We start from the raw sequence: 16741 nt of genomic DNA on the forward strand, positions 1-16741 counted from the left end.
AATTTTCTTTTATAATAAATGTATAAGATCTGAATGAAAGCTTTCTCACACTGAGGACAGTATATAAACCTCCCAAATAATAACGGAAGATTAATGACAACTATGCTCATAAGTTCCCTCCTTTCATGCAAATAACGAAAATAGCAGCTAATATTTATGATATGTATGTGAAAGGCACTGACCCAAGTGCCTTTGCAAGTTAAAACGTGATGTGTAGAAGAATCTTACGAAAAAAGTGGGTCTTAGATGTACCTTAAATGGTTAAATGAAAGCCAGGGTACTCATAACAAATGTCACAACGGAAACCAACTGATGGGGCCCAGATGATGTGACAGACATTGTCTGTGCTCAGGAACTTCTGCACCACAGCAAAGGGATCACTTTCTATTTTAATTGCTGAAACATAACACAAGGAAAACATGTAAACAAACGGTTTTCCTCTGTGGATTACATCAGCATTTCTGTTCTCCCACATGAATTCTCAAATGCTGAACTTCACGAGTCCCGCATTCACATGTGTTAAGACTCCTTCAATGAAAATGAACGGCCCGGGAGAGCCATGTTAGTTGCCGAGAATAAATTAACTCACATGAAAATTTGTGAGTGATGACAAAGGTCTATCTGGCATTCCTTATTGACAAACGATTTGTCACTGATATGAGTTCTCTGATGTTGCATTAGTTGGGACCCACGTGTGAAGGCCTTTTCGCATTCTTTACACTGATACGGCTTCTCACCAGTATGAACTCGCTGGTGCCGAGAAAGATGTGAGCTCTGAGCGAAGGCCTTTCTGCACTCCTTACATTCATACGGCTTCTCACCAGTGTGGACCCTCTGATGCAGAGTAAGTTGAGAGCCATGACCAAAGGCCTTCCCACATTCCCTGCATCCATAAGGTTTCTCTCCAGTGTGAGTTCGCTGGTGTTGAGTGAGCTGGGAGCCACGGATAAAAGCCTTCCCACATTCCCTACACTGGTACGGCTTCTCGCCGGTGTGAATCCTCTGATGCTGTATGAGCAGCAGTCCACGCGCGAAGGCCTTCCCACACTCGCTACACACGTAGGGCTTCTCACCGGTGTGGAGTCTCTGATGTTGGGAAAGATGTGAGCTCTGAGTGAAGGCCATTCGGCATTCTTTACACTCGTAGGGTTTTTCGCCTGTGTGGATTCTTTGATGCTGAGTGAGCTGGGAGCCACGGATAAAGGACTTCCCACACTCCTTACACTCATAGGGCTTCTCGCCCGTGTGGATTCTCTCGTGCTGGGTAAGTTCTGAGCCCCGGCTAAAATTTTTCCCACATTCTTTACATTTGTAGGGCTTTTCACCAGTGTGAATCCTCTGATGTCGAGTAAGGAGCGACCCACGATTAAAGGCCTTCCCACACTCCTTACATTGATAGGGCTTCTCGCCGGTGTGGATTCTCTGATGTTGAGTTAGTTGTGAGCCGTGGCTGAAGGTCTTCCCACATTCTTTACATTCGTAAGGCTTTTCGTTAGTGTGAATCCTCAGATGTTGAGTGAGCTGGGAGCCACGGATAAAGGCCTTTCCACACTCGTCACACTTGTAGGGCTTTTCACCGGTGTGAATCCTTTGATGCTGCATAAGTAGTGAGCCTCGGATAAAAGCCTTCCCACACTCCTTACATTCGTACGGCTTTTCCCCGCTGTGGATCTTCTGGTGCTGCGAAAGCTGTGAGCCACAAGTGAAGGCCTTCCCACATTCTTCACACCCGTAGGGTTTCTCGCCGGTGTGGCTTCTCCTGTGGAGGATCAGCTGGGAGAGCTGAGTAAAGACCTTCCTACACTCCTCGCAGTCGTAAAGCTTCTCGCCAGTGTGCAGCCGCTGGTGCAGAGTGAGCTGGGAGTTCTGGGTGAAGGCCTTCCCACAGTCTTTACATTCAAAAGGCTTCTCTCCAGTGTGGACCTTTTGGTGACGGCCGAGTTGTGAGCTCCGAATGAAGGCTTTCCCACATGCTTCGCACTTGTACGGCTTCTCACCTGTATGAATTCTGTGGTGCAAAATAAGTTGTGAGCTCTGAGTGAAGGCCTTTCCACATTCCTTGCACGTGTAGGGTTTCTCACCAGTGTGGAGTCTCTGATGAAGACTTAGCTGGGAATCACGGCTAAAGGCCTTCCCACACTGCTTACACTCATAGGGTTTCTCACCAGTGTGAACACTCTGATGCTGGGACAGGTGTGAGGCTCGCCTGAAGGCTTTTCCACACTCCTCACATTTATAGGGCTTCTCAGTGGAGTAACTCCGTGGATGCTGAGGTAGGCATGTGCCTGGGCTGAAAATGGACATTTTTTCATGTGTTATCATCTCGCGCCTGTAATATTCCTTCTGATTTTCTTGTTCCTTTTCTAACTCTGACTTCCAAAGGTTTTCTAGAATTAGGCACACAGGTTTTGAGCCTCTTGCTCATTTTCCACTGAGACAGTTCTGATCACTCGGTGTGCTATTTTGAAGATAAGTCCGTGTTCAGTAGGCAAGCCTGGAAGATGAAAGCAAAACACTTCAGAGAAACAGAACTAATATGCCAGAAAAGACAGAAAGAAAATAACACCTGCAAGAAATAACAAATATCTATTAGTGTTTTCTACATATGGCTTACAATGTCCCACCTGTACATTTTATAGCAGAATTCACTACAATTTCATTAAAAGAATAATGTTTTCCGCCTTTCGCCGCTGCATCTGCAGCCATGAGTATGCTCAGGCTACAGAAGAGGCTTGCCACTAGTGTCCTCCGCTGTGGTAAAAAGAAGGTCTGGTTAGACCCCAAATGAGACCAATGCCAACTCCCGTCAGCAGATCAGGAAGCTGATCAAAGATGGGCTGATCATCCGGAAACCTGTGACTGTCCATTCCCGGGCTCGCTGCCGGAAAAACACCTTGGAAAAATGACGGAAGGGCAGGCATATGGTACAGCCAACGATCGCATGCCCAAGAAGGTGACCTGGATGAGAAGGATGAGGATCCTGCACTGGCTTCTCAGGAGATACCGGGAACCTAAGAAGATTGACCGCCATATGTATCACAGCCTGTACCTGAAGGTCGAAGGGAATGTGTCAAAACTAAGCGGATTCTCATGGAGCACATCCACAAACTGAAGGCAGACAAGGCCCGCAAGAAGCTACTGGCTGACCAGGGTGAGGCTCGCAGGTCTAAGACCAAGGAAGCACCAGGAGGAGCGCCTCCAGGCCAAGAAGGAAGAGATCAAGACTCTGTCCAAGGAGGAGGAGAGCAAGAAATAAAGCTTCCCTCATGTCTGTACATAGTAGCCTGGCTGTGGCTTCACATGGATCAGTCACTAAAATATAACAAGCCTTAAAAAAAAAAAAAAGAATGTTTTCCATTCTGTGTTATTCTCTGCTCCCCTATAGTTAAAAACCCAAAAGCAATGGTTGTTGTACTCTAGTGGGGATAAATATGTCAAGTAGTTGTTGAAATTAAAGATGTCCAACTATACACCAGATTAACGGACTCGAACGCTAATAAATCAGAAAAGAAATACAATGCCGACCACGGTTTGCTATTTTCGTTACCTGATTAGACTGTGAGTTGCTATCTCTGCTTACACTTCTGGTAGTAATTAGATCAGAAAGAAAAGCTATAGTTCTATGATACTGACAGAGTTCTCCATGGTCTGGAGCCATCTCAGCCTTGATGACTGTGTGTCAATCTTGCTAGCTTCCTTTCTACTCTGAAAATGTCCCAAGACCTTCCCCAGTTTACAGTTAACTATGTGGCCTGTAGCCTGGTCCATCTTGTTAGACCTCTCTGTTGGAAATCATGTAAACTAGCTCTTATCTTCAGGTACCAACTTAACTATTGTTTAATAATTAAATAGTAACAATTCTGCCTGGTTTGGAAGGATATAGAGGCCCTGGGTTCGATTTCTTTCTTTTTTTAAAAAAAGAGATTTACTTATTTTATGTGAGTGCCTTGTTGTTATCTTCAGACACTAGAAGAAGGCATCAGATCCCATTACAGATGGTTGTGATTCACCATGTAGTTGCTGGGAATTGAACTCAGGACCTCTGGAAGAGCAGTCAGTGTTCTAACCACTTAGCCATCTCTCCAGCCCTCTGGGCTCAATTTCTAGCAGCCACATGGCAGCTGACAACTGTCTGTAATCCCAGTTCCAGGGGATCTGATGCCTCTTCTTGATTCCATAGTCAGTGAATGTATTTGTGCACAGATGTACACGCAGAAAAAGCAGTCATACACATATGGTTTTCCTTTCTCCCTCTTTCCTTCCTTCTTTCTTCTCCTTCCTTCCTTCCTCCTCCTTCCTTCCTTCCTTTCAGTGTTTTTGAGACAGAGTTACTCTGTGTAATGCCCTGGCTGTCCTGGAACTTGTTTTGTAGATCAGGCTGACCTCGAATCTGCTTACTTCTGTCTCCTAAGTGCTGGGATTAAAGGAAGGTATGTATGATCATGCCCAGCAAAAGTAAAAATTAAAAAAATAAATATTTTTTCTCTTTTTTCATTTTTCAGATGTTATTGAAAAATAAATCTTAATTAAAAAAAAAAGAATCTTGGCCAGACACATGGTGGCATATTGATTCCCAGCACTCAGAGGCAAAGGCAGAGGCAGGTAGATCCCTGTGAGACTGAGGCCAGCCTGCTCTACCTCACGTGTTCCAGGCAAGTCAGAGTTATTAGTGAGACCTTATCTTGAAGAAAAAAAAATCTTAAGAATCCATTCTGTTAATTCAGCATAAGTCATGAAAAATATAAAAAGCACAGAAATGAAAGAATTTGTAGGCTAAGTAAGTCTCAATAACCTGAGAAGCCATAGGCAGGGTTTAAGAATGAATGCTCATACTGCTTGGAGTTTGGATCGGGATTCTGAGGGCTACAGTGTAGAACAAGAGACTGGCCAGTGCAGGCCTAAACCTAGCCAGGCTGCCTCTCTGTTCTCTTGCTTTTATGTAGTCCAGACTGGCAATCCTCCTGCCTCAATCCTGGAGTACTGAGGCATACATACACTAAGCCCAACCTCTACTTTTAAATAACTTAAAGCACAGACATGTGAAGACATGGTTCAAAGGTTACTAGCATCAGATGCTCCTGCAGAGGACCTGGGTTCCATCCTCAGCACCCACATGGTGGTTCACAACCATTTCTAACTCCAGTTTCCGGGGGACCTGATGCCTCTCTGGCCTCAGCAGGCACTGCATACACGCTGTACACAAACATATGTGTGAGAGAAATACTCATACATATAAAATAAATGTTTTAAAATGTAGGCGATGAGATACAAGGGGCAGAAATTATTTCTAACCGACACCAAGTCAGTTTTCCAAAGATCACATCTCTGTATAAATCCCTCTGAGCAGAGCCCAAGTATCTGCGTTCTTCCTGAGAGAAGTCAGAGCAACATCATCACACACCCCTGATTTCTGAAAAAACAAACAGAATTATCAGATGTAGAGGTAAAGGGCACGATTCCCTAATGGAGGGGAGAGAGAAGGAGCTCTCTGTAAGGGGCACTGTCGAGCAAGCACGTCAAAGGCTCTGATGCAGGGCAAAGAGTCAAGATACGAGGTGAGAACATGGATTTCCTGTGTCATCTTCGGCACACAAAGCCTCACATTATACAGGTGATTCTGGTGCTCACTGAAGTCCGTATAGTGTCTTAGTTTCTTCTAGGAAACAACATACACAAATACCCTGTACAAGTAAAGAGGTTGGGTTATCATACAAATGGGGTTTCACCTGTTTGGGAATATGAAAAATTGAATTTTGTTCTGTAAAATCTTTTTTGTTGTCTTTCTCCAGCTTCCCACATACACCAGGCTGGGCTCGGCTTGACTCTTGGACTAAGACTCTAATGACTAAGCAAAACACTCTATTCCTTGTAAACACAGCTTAATGAGTATATTGGATCTTTCGATGTAGTTGCTTCTAATCAAAGCTCAGGCCAGGAGGAGCTCTAGGTCCGGAGCCCATTGCATGCTCTGTGTCACCATCTCCCTACTGGAAATTAACGTTTCAGGTTCAGAGTCTTGTTTCAGGAACTGTGCAAATACACAGCTGGTGCAACCTTACGAAATAACTTCATCATGTTATCACAACGTGTTAGGGTTCTCTAGAATAACAAAACTAAGGTTATGTATGGAATTTATTAGAATGGCTTCCAGGCTGTGGTTCAGCAAATCCAAAACCAAAAATGGTTGGCTACGAATACAAAGTCTAGGAATCCAGTAACGGCTCAGCCCACGAGGCTAGATGTCTCAGATTAGTGGTTCTCAATATGTGGGTTGTGATGGGGTGGGAGGGGGTTGCCTAAGGCCATCAGAAAACACAGATTTTTGCATCATGATTCATAACAGTATCAAACTTACGGTTATAAAGTATCAACAAAATTATTTTTTTGAGAAGTTGTATTAAAGAGTCGCAGCATTAGGAAGGCTGAAAACCAGTGACACAGTTGGTCTTCGACTGTATATAAAGGAATCCTGAGGAGGTAGCTTCTGAGGCCAGTGAAGGAATGGACTTGCTAGCAAGATAAGAGCAAGCAGGCAATGAGCAAAACCTTTCTTGTCCCATGTACTCATATAGGGGTCCAGCAGACAGATGGACCACATTAGATCTGGATTAAAGGTGTCTTCCTACCTCAAAGGTCTGGATGAATAGATCTTCTCACTTCAAATTAAGCAGAAATCACTCAAAGGTGTGCCCTCCATTTTGAGGTTTTAGTTACTTTCAGAATGTAGTCAAGCTGACAGCCAAGAACAGTTATCACACAGAGCACTCCATCAAAATGCACTTCTGATGGCACCAGATTTTCACCATTTTACAGACTTCAGAAGAGCCGCCATCATGTGTTGCAGAATATTCGATCACGCTGTGAACCTTGAGATTTGGTTATTTACTAAAAAAAGAAACAAACAAACAATACTGTTTCTAACTGTGGTGTGGCTCAGCCCTTAGCACACATCATTAATCCCAAAAAATGACGGTAACGTTTGTTTGCAGAAGGAAGCAACCATGTTTGAAGGTGGTGTTTAACTGACTGGAAAAGTGATGAACCAGAGAAAGGTTTGGCGGAATAGGATCTGCCCAGCTCTCACAAGAAGAAAGGAAAGTTACTTGGGGGCAGCGCAGAAAGAGGAAGGAGGCAGTTTTACTGGGACAGTTGTACAGAGACAGGTTACACACACACACACACACACACATACACACACACACACACACACACACACACAAACACACACACACACAGAGAGAGAGAGAGAGAGGGTGTGGGACGATAAGCTATACACAGGCTAGAGAGGAAGAAAGAACCAGAAGTTTAGAACAGATTGCTAAAGTTAGTATGAGGCCAAGCAGAGCAATTTAGGCGAGGCTGAGAGAAGCCAGATTGAATCAGTCAGCTTGAAGAGGAGTTTTGAGCCAGAACAGTTGAACTGAACTAGCCAGCCAAAGCTCAGGAAGATTAAGAAACGGTGAACTTATTCCACAGTAAGCCTCAAAGGCTGGAAACATTCTAGACCTAGATAAGATCGTATATATGCTAGAGGCTTTCAGAACCAGGCCTAGGTTAGCAGACAGAGACAGTAAGCCTCCGAAATGAGAATATTACAGAATAAAAGTTATGTTTAAAATCATATAAGTAGATTGATTTTTACCTATGAAAATTTCAGTTTATTGAAACTGTTTCTTACTTTTGAATTTATTACTATTTATCACTCTTAAAAAATCTCCTTTTCTCGCCTAAACAATAGGAAGATGGAAATATATCTATCCCAAGTATACACGTTCAGCCTCAGAACACATTAAGTTACAAAATTATCCACTTATCAGTATGGGTGAGTTACACATGGCTCATCTCTCTGTACCCAGCCCCAGCCACTTTCTATCCTTAAAGTCTATAAAAATGAACTTTCTGTAATCCCAGCATGAGGCTGATAATGAGGAGGTGTGTGAGGCCAGCCTGGGATACTCAGGGAGTCTGGGGGACCATGTAGTCTAAATAAGCAAGTTCGAGACCAGCATGAGCTCCAGGCAAAGAAAGACCTTGTCTAAAACAAACAAGGTCACATACTGAGAAACAGAAAGATTCCTTTTTGTCATCACCATCTTCCCTATGTTATAAAATCAGAGGGATCTTTATCTTATAAAATCTTTTGTTAGATCAGTCAAAGATGCTGTATGTGGGGCTGGAGATACTGTTTGCTGGTTCAGAGCCCTTGCTTTTCTTGAAGAGGATTGAGGTTCAGTTCCCAGAACTTATGTGGTAGCTCACAACCTTCCCAAATCCACTTTCAGAGTTCTAATGCCTTCTGACTACCATACATACATGCAGGCATGCATACATACATGTAAGCAAAATATTCATACATACAAAGTAAATCTTTTAAAAACAACTAAGAGCACTTGCTGCTCTTTCAGAGCATCTGGGTTTAGTTCCCAGCACCACATAACGGCTCAGAACCATCTGAAACTCCAGTTCGAGTGTTTGATGCCATCTTCTGGCCACTAGAGTACCTGCATGCATGTGGTACACTTAGATACATGTAGGAAAACCATTCATACACCTAAAATAAGAATTCTTAATTTGTAAAAAGTTGCTGGGCTGGAGAGATGGCTCAGTGGTTAAGAGCACTGACTTCTCTTCCAGGGGTCCTAGGTTCAAATCCCACCAACCACATAGTGGCTCACAACCATCTGTAATGGGATCTGATGCCCTCTTCTGGTGTGTCTGAAGACAGCTACAGTGTACTTCTATGTAATAAATAAATCTTGAGACAGTAAAACATCACTCTGCTCCTGACTGTAGATGTCATGTGACCAGTCGCCTTATGTTGCTGACATTTAATCTTATCTAGAACAATGGACTGACCTTCAAACCATGAGTCCAAATGAACCCTTTACTTAAAAACGTAGAAATAACAACCCACTGTTAATAGTTCAATGTATCAATAATCTTACATAACTGCGTTGGAAAGCAAGAATATCAGTTACATACCAATAAAACTTTATTCCAAAAATGCACATGTGCACTCATTTGCCAACTTCTGTTGAGATGACTCCTAGTGTGCAACAAAGAGTTGTTTGTGAGTCTGTACCTGGAAAAATGTGTTTTTAAACATCTAGGTCTGGTCCCTCCCCAGTGAAGTGTTTTTGACAATCATCTTTACTTGAGGAGTTTATCTATTTCCTTATTTCTGGGTAGCTTTATTACCAGGCGAGTCTTCCAGGGATGCAAATGAGGCTGATTGAGGGATGGTGGTACTTTATTCTACGGAAGTTTTACTGAGTTTGAAAAATCATTTCAAAAGGCCAGCACAGTCATGAAAACACTGCTTGCAGTTTTTTGATTACAGAAGGCTGTTTGTAAATATGCCCTCTACTCTACACATACATATGAGTACACACATACACTTAGCTTTTGCTTCAAAAGGCTGAGGCTCGGGAGGTGGCTTGGTGGTTACGAGCACTTGCTGCTCTTCCAGAGCCCCAGAGTTCTGTTTTCTAGTACCTACATGGTAGCACACCACCATTGTTAACTCTTCTGACACGGTCTTACGACATCATCAGGTGCCAGGTATGCACATGTATGCAGACCAAACACCCAAGATAAAAATTAATTTAAAAAAGTAAGCCAGTGCGGGTGGTGGTGGTGCATGATTTAATCCTAGAACTCAGTGGAGCAGAGGCAGGTGGATATCTGAGTTTGAGGCCAGCCTGGTTTCTAGAGTGAGTTCTAGGACAGCCAGGGCTACGCTGAGAGTCTCAAAAAAAAAAAAGAAAAAAGAAAAAAAAAAGGCCAAGTATAAATAAAAGGTCGTTGAGTATTTCCATCTCATAAATTAATTTTAATTTCATTGTAGTATTTGTAAGCACAGCTGGTATTACAGATGTAGGCCACCACATCCAACATTGCCAAACTCAAACATACATTGTTGTCTAACAGTTTCCCCTAAGATGGAAACATTCCATCCTTCAGGGAAGCTCTCTGAGATGGGAGGTAAGTAACTCAACATAGCTTTAGACAGTTCCTGAAACTAGCAGATTCACAGCCTGATTTGTTTGTTAGTCACATGAAGGTGACTTAAAACAGAGGCTTAGAGGGAATTTTGCAGTCTTTGATATTACCACGCAGGGATCAAAATTGTTGCCACGCAGCAGCAGAGGCAGCCTGGCCACTGTTGTGTGGAGTCGGAAATGCATCTGAGGCCAAGATGGCAGCAAACGGGACCTCGTTTATGTTAAGGAGCAATTACAACAAGAAAGGCAGATGCAGCTACTAACAGTCTCCATGTTAGCCTGATTTGGCTGAGACTGGTGGTAAAGGCAGTGAATGTCCCTCAGGTCCAACCCTGAGTAGAGAAAGAGGGAAAATCTGTACAGTAGCCTGCAGACAGGGCCTTAACCTCGGTCCCATAGAGAAACTAGTGTCATCGGGAAATGACCAGCGGTGAACCGCTGGAATTGGAATTCTTTAAACAAGCAATGAAAGAGCCTGTCACAGCCTGGCTTGTGAGGCTGGGGACATGGGAGCAGATGGGTTTAGCTTGACTGCTGTGAAGGAAGAAAGACAAATATAGAATTTCCCATCCCTTCTAAGGCAACGACAGCTTAACCCGAGTCAGCACGAGGGAGGTCGGTGGCTCTTGACAGACTGACTTATTAGAGCCACTAGGAACATTTGGTTATCTCCATCTGAGGTCCCCACAAACAAAAGGACCATAGAGGAGGTACTGGTGCTACTAAAGGACTAGGGTAAGAGAAGCTGTGTTCTAATCCCTGTGCGCTGGGCCAAACAGGACTGTGCTCATAGAGGAACTTAAAGGTGGATCCAGCAGGGACCTCAAGGCTGGTATCCAGCTTTAGCGGTGTTGCTGAGCCTTTTGGGTGGGCAGGGTCTTTATAAAGTAGTTACGGCTTCATGGATCTCAGCGACTTCGACCAGCACGTAAAGAAAGAGTCTGGTTAGACGAGAGAGCAGCCTAGAGTAGAAGGAAAAAGCAAGGCAGAGGAAGATGTCTGTCTGGGCTCCTCAAAGACAACGCTGGAGCTGCTAAGAAAACACAGAAAAAGCTAAGCCGTGTGCTGAGGAGCTGCTGGAAGGCCTGAAAGCCCGAGGAGCCATTCACAAGAAGGTAAACATAGGTGAAGATGTTCTGGGGGTGGGTAATTATCTCTCCAGCAAAAAGTCATACTAGGTGTAGGTGACGATTGCCTATCCCAGAACAGCAAAAAGTTAGGTGTGGATGACGATTTTCTATCCCAGAACTCCTCCAACAGCCACCATGCCAACCCAGGACCACTCTGATGCAGGAAGCCAGCAGGTGCAGCAGGGGAGGGCAGGGACGCTCGCCTCTGGCCCTGAGGGTTACAGAGAGCTAACTAAGTTAGCAGTGCCTGTCCAGGGTTTGTTTCCAGCCTGTGATATGGATGGATGGGCCTTTCCACGCTGTACTGGACGCTGCCTAGGTCTGACTTTAGTATCTTCTCACTGATGAACTGGGCTCCCTAACACTTGCTGAGGACAAGTGACAGAAGTCTTTCAGAGAATGTCCCCAAGGTTGTCTTTGTAACCCCACCCTTTGTTAGGGGATGTTCCTTGCCCTGCCCGTCCTCTGGAAAAGGCTTGGTTATACAGACCATATAATGCCAGCCTCTGAGGGGTTGGCAGCTTTGGAAAGCCACCGGTGACCCAAGCCAAGCTGCAAAGAAGACTCAGACAGGCCAAGCTGCAAAGAAGACGGAGGCCAGACAGCTGCCTGGAAGAGGTGTGAGAACAGAGTCGCTTGGAAAAGCCAATCTCTAACATGCAGTTGCCTGCAGGCAGAGAGCTCCCAGTTCCCAGCTTCAGTGAGCTGTTATCCAGGGTGAGCTTTGGTGGTGGTGACATCTGATCTGTGAGTCACTCCTCCTGTAAATAACTCCAGTAAAACTCTCTGGTTCACCAAGTTCGACTTTCCTCCTACCGGGGGCGAGTAGACATGTGTATCCAATCTCCCCAGGAAAAGATCTTTCTCAAAACACACACACACACACACACACACACACACACACACACACGGGGGGGGGGGACTGTATACCTGTAGGGCTTAAAATAAATACTAGCAATAATTAATAATTTAATCATCCAAAACCGGAGAAATAATAAAACTTAAAAAGCAAGTTCCAACTACATGGTCTTTAGGGGGAATATGCTTTAATTATAATAAAAACAAAAGTAAGATAATGTTCGACTTAAAGGGATCAGTTCCCCACCCGTCCTTGGGGATTTATAAGCAGCTTATGGTTGCTTATTTTTATAGGCAACCCCGGAGAAACTCAATGGGTCACCAGCAAGTCACAAAAATAGGATCAACTTGTTACACAGAACCCCTGACTGCATTTTAAATATGAAAAAAAAAATTCAAATTTCAAAAATCAAGAGAACTAAAGGAAGAGACAAGTCTGCAATTAGAAATCGTGGGCCAGCAAGATGGCTCGTCAGCTAAAGGAACTCCCAAGCCCTGCAGCATGATCTGGATCCCAGAACCCACATAGAAGAAAGCAGGGACCAAGTCCTGAGGCTGCCCTGACTTCCACGTGTACCCCATGGCAGGCCCATACCCATGCCCACCCCCTCCCACCCCATCACATACATAAAGAGTTACTTTAAAAAAAAGGAAATTGTAACATCTTTCATTCAGTAAGTAAAAATAAATAAATAAATAAATCATTAGCAATATAGAGGATTTAGATAACATTTGCCTTAACTAATTTTTTATAGTATTTGCCATAACTAATACTGGCACCGAATACCAACTCCCAAGTGGCCTGAAGGGGGCAGGACTACCAGGCAATGAGCCAACATGGGAGTCCTGGCTAACTTTTAACCGTTTATTAACCATTTGGTATTAGCAGAGGGCAATTTGGGATAAAGTGCCAGCTCCCCCCGCTGTTCCTCCAGGGAATAGCACTGAGTAATCAACCCTGAGGGGGGAAATCCTCTCAAGCTTAGAGCCTGCCATTTTATAGACTGAGCACAAAGGAGAGGAAGGTGGAGGTCAGGCTTGGGGTGGAAAAGTACCAAGAGCTGCTTTACAGTAGGGATTAGTGCCTTCAAGGCTTTAGTGTCACTAAAGGAGCTCCCAGGAGAGGGGCCTGGGCTAGGGATGCAGGAGTGCCTGAGGCATGACTGCTGAGGTGGGCTTCAACTCTCTCAAGTCTGCAAAGCACTCCGTGTGTACTAAGTCTGGTGTGGTGAGGACAGCTTCCCCCTAAGTGGCTTACCAGGATCACCTTTGAAGAAAAAGAGATAAATCCAATAAATAAACTAAAAGAGAAAAAAGAAAAGACAAAGAAATTAGTAAAGGTCTAGAGGATTCAAACTACAGTCACTGTACAGTGACGTCTCTCTCCTTACCACCAGGAGAATACAGTCTTTCCCACTGCACGGGGAACATCTACTCCGACGCACCAGACTGTCGGTCAGGAAACAAATCTTGGTAAATTTAAAAGGCTTCAAGTCACACGAAGGAATGAGAAACAACAGGTCTAGGGAAAATACTTGAAAACGAAAGAACGCACCTCACGGGTTAAAGGCAATTAAAGGCAGAAGGCAAGTGGATACCGGTTCCAAGTGAAGCTCAAAAAAAGGAAATGGTGTGGAAGGACTTTTGAGCTGGTGCGTGTACTAATGGTTCACCACACTTTTTCTCACTTTAAAATTCCAATCAAAAGCTTAAAAAAAAAAAACAACAAAAAACAAACAAACAAACAAAAAAAACCCAGAGCTGGGTGTGGCAGCATATGCCCGCTCTCTCTCAGCTCTTAGGGGGTGGAGACAAGAGGATCCAAGAGTTCAAGGTGGCCCTTTTCCTTGCCAGCCCCTCTACTGGGGTCACCCACCGAAGTTGGGAACTGCCACGGTCTGATCCGTAAAGACCGGCGGGACGCGAAGGACACAGGCTTCATCAAGTGGGGCTAAGCCACCTTGAACGGATTATTCGACTGCCTACCCAGGGAACCGGGATCGTGCTAGTCTTTATGCACAAACAACAAAAAAGTGAAGACTTTAAACGAAAGGAAATCTGCAGTGGCAGAGGATCCCAGTTTTGTTCCGAGCGTCTCTACCCGGCAGCTTGCAAATGCCTGTAACTCCAGAACCTCTAGTCTTTCTCACGCACTTCCTGGGTACCCGCATACACGTGGAACAAACTCACTCAAATACACATAGGTATAAGATGTCATTTATTCAATTAAATGCACACCAAAAAAAAAAAAAAAATCAAAACTGAAGGCTGAAGCAAGAATCTGACCTAGACAGAGCTATAAGGCAAGATAGTATTGATAAATATAAGAAAAGCCGAAACCCAGGGTGGTGCTGATTCGTGCCTTTAATGCCAGCACTGAGGATGCCAAGACAGAGGCTGAAGCAGGTGGATCTCTGAGTTCAAGGCCACTGTGGTCTACAGAGTGAGTTCTAGGACAGCCAGAGCTGCAAAGAGAAACCCTGTCTCAAAAGCAAAAGAAAACAAAACAGAAAATGGAAACAAAAGCGAAAGTCTCCCCAAAGTTAAACATAAATAGAAGAAAAATGCTCTCACTTTGAATTTGAGCATCAGATCTGTTCTTTATAAACGCGTCCACTATTGGAAACACCTACCGCAAACTACACATTTTCATTACTCTCCAAACGTAAATGTTAGATGCCACTGGGCTGGTGTATGCAGAGCTTGGGAGGAAGAGGAAGAGGGGTCTTTATGATTTCAAGGATAGTCTACATAAGGAGGTTCAAAACGGGCAGAGACCCTGCCTCAGAAATAACTAAGCATAAATAAATTGCCTCGTTCCTCCAGTGTAAGACTTGGGTGGGAGACATTCAGGAAAACAACAGACAAGCAAAACAAAGATTATTTTCTGACAAGATAAAGGCTGTCAAGGAAGCAAATATCTACTTACCTCAATCTTCCCTTCTAAATGGACAGCAGCCATTTTTTTTCCCTCTTCTATGTGATACCCTGAAAACAAGAAAGGTAAATGAGATGCTACGTTGTTCTTGTCATACACTCTGAATTAGAGACAACCTCTTCCTCCGCCCCCGGAAATCCGTCCCTCCTCTAATATAGAGCAGACAGGAGACTGGTGTTGGAAATGGAGAAGGTTGGGCTATCTTGCGCTATATTTCTAAACTTAAACCTGCCCACAATGACAGTGCCTGTATGGCTGTGTCGTAAACCCCATCCCCTATAGCACCTCTTCTTCATGAGTGGTAGAGGTGCTCTTGCATCTGGAAGCATCATCTAAATCCTAGGCCCATAGCTTCTTCGTGAGGATTCTCGACTACCTGGCTTCCTTCCTGCCAGCTTCCATGGCTATCCGATGAGAGAGCACAGGGAACCAACAACAAAACCATTCCCAGATGCAAAGTGGAGAGCTGGAGGAACTGAATCAGTGCTGGCCATGGGTGGATGGACGAGCTGCCATCGGGGTCAAAACAGAGGTTTAAGTCCTTAATTTCTGGGAGTGAGTGGGGAGGAACGCAAAAGTCACAAACTCACGATCCTTTGGCAGATCCTGCCCCCACCTCCAATGAATTCCAAACAAAATTTCACCGCTGTACCTACTACATTAGGGAAGGATCACAGATACAAAATATACTAATGACCACACGAAGCTACATGCAATAAAGTTTCCACAGTCACATTGCTAGTGCCACAATTTACATCGTTAGAGCTACCCTGTTGGAGCACGAACTCTTATATAGGATCCAATTACCAAACATCCTGTCGGGGACAAAAACTGTCAGCGACATTCTTTTACCAGGGTGCACTTCTTTACAATCAGGAGAACAGCACATACCATCCTACAGTCACGCACGTACTCACACATACAAACACACATACATTCATTCACACACACCACACGCACAGTCACCCAGATGGGAAAACACAATAAAGTCACAAGCAACGGAAACAAGCAATCGCAATCCCAGTCATACACGTCTTCCCAGGCAAGCCGGTTAGGCACAGCATACCAGGCACATCAGCAACCTCAGAGTGACATAAATATCCAAATACCTCGCTATAACAGCACCGTTTCTCCACCATACACGTGGGCCGACACCATCGCAGACCCAGAAGCATCTCCCGTGAGATAAGCAACAATCACACACATCCTTGGAGTCACAACTCATTCGCACACATCACGCCAACCTCAAACCAGGGTCGCAACAGGCTCCAAAAGCACAGGCTTGCAGCAGCACATACACGGGAGACACCGCCACCTAACGCCACAGACGCGTCCTCCAGGCGTTCCCAACTCTCACCTCCACAGCGGAGCTCAGGGTCCCGCCTCCTGCGCCCGGCTCCACACCTGACTCCACAAGATCCTAAGGAGCTCTTTCAGAGGCAACCCTCTCTCGACACAAGTATCCCTAAGTCTCGCGAGGAAACGGAAGCGAAGGGAGTTCTGCACCCGATGACTCTGGGAAATGTAGTCCAATGGCAGGGGGACCAAGAATGCCTCTCCCTCTCTTTCTCCTGCTCTCCCTCTCCCTCCCTTTCTCTTCTTTCTCCCCTCTCATCCTTTCCCCCTCTCCCTCCCACCTTTTTTCTCTCCCTCTCCCTCCCACCTTCTTTCTTTCCTTGTCCCTCCCTCCCTCCCACCTTCTTTCTCTTTCATCCTCTCCCTCCCACCTTCTCTTTCATCCTTTCCCTCCCACCTCTCTCATCCCTTTCCTCCTTCCCCGTCCTCCTCTTTTCTTCCTTCTACCTCTCTTC

At 44.8% G+C, this 16741-nt stretch overlaps 1 protein-coding gene and 1 pseudogene across 2 annotated transcripts; one reads left to right on the top strand and one right to left on the bottom strand.

Annotated features, from left to right (window-relative positions):
- Window positions 1–534: 534 nt before the first annotated feature.
- On the bottom strand, window positions 535–16394 carry LOC308413576 (uncharacterized protein). The gene is made up of 3 exons (XM_080908618.1): window positions 16288–16394; window positions 14922–14980; window positions 535–2494 (listed from the first exon to the last, which is right to left on the bottom strand). The coding sequence occupies exon 3, from the start codon at window positions 2320–2322 to the stop codon at window positions 586–588; it is 1737 nt and encodes a 578-aa protein (XP_080764744.1). The 5' UTR covers window positions 2323–2494; window positions 14922–14980; window positions 16288–16394; the 3' UTR covers window positions 535–585.
- On the top strand, window positions 2705–3256 carry LOC308414114 (large ribosomal subunit protein eL19-like; annotated as a pseudogene). The gene has a single exon. The product of its transcript is annotated as a large ribosomal subunit protein eL19-like (transcript).
- Window positions 16395–16741: the final 347 nt, after the last annotated feature.

Source organism: Micromys minutus, assembly GCF_963924665.1.
Source record: "Micromys minutus genome assembly, chromosome: 32".
Classification (NCBI taxonomy): domain Eukaryota; kingdom Metazoa; phylum Chordata; class Mammalia; order Rodentia; family Muridae; genus Micromys; species Micromys minutus.

Bases quoted from the DNA above. Each gene is read 5' to 3' on its own strand.
- LOC308413576 (XM_080908618.1), bottom strand. From the start codon at position 2,322: ATGATAACACATGAAAAAATGTCCATTTTCAGCCCAGGCACATGCCTA.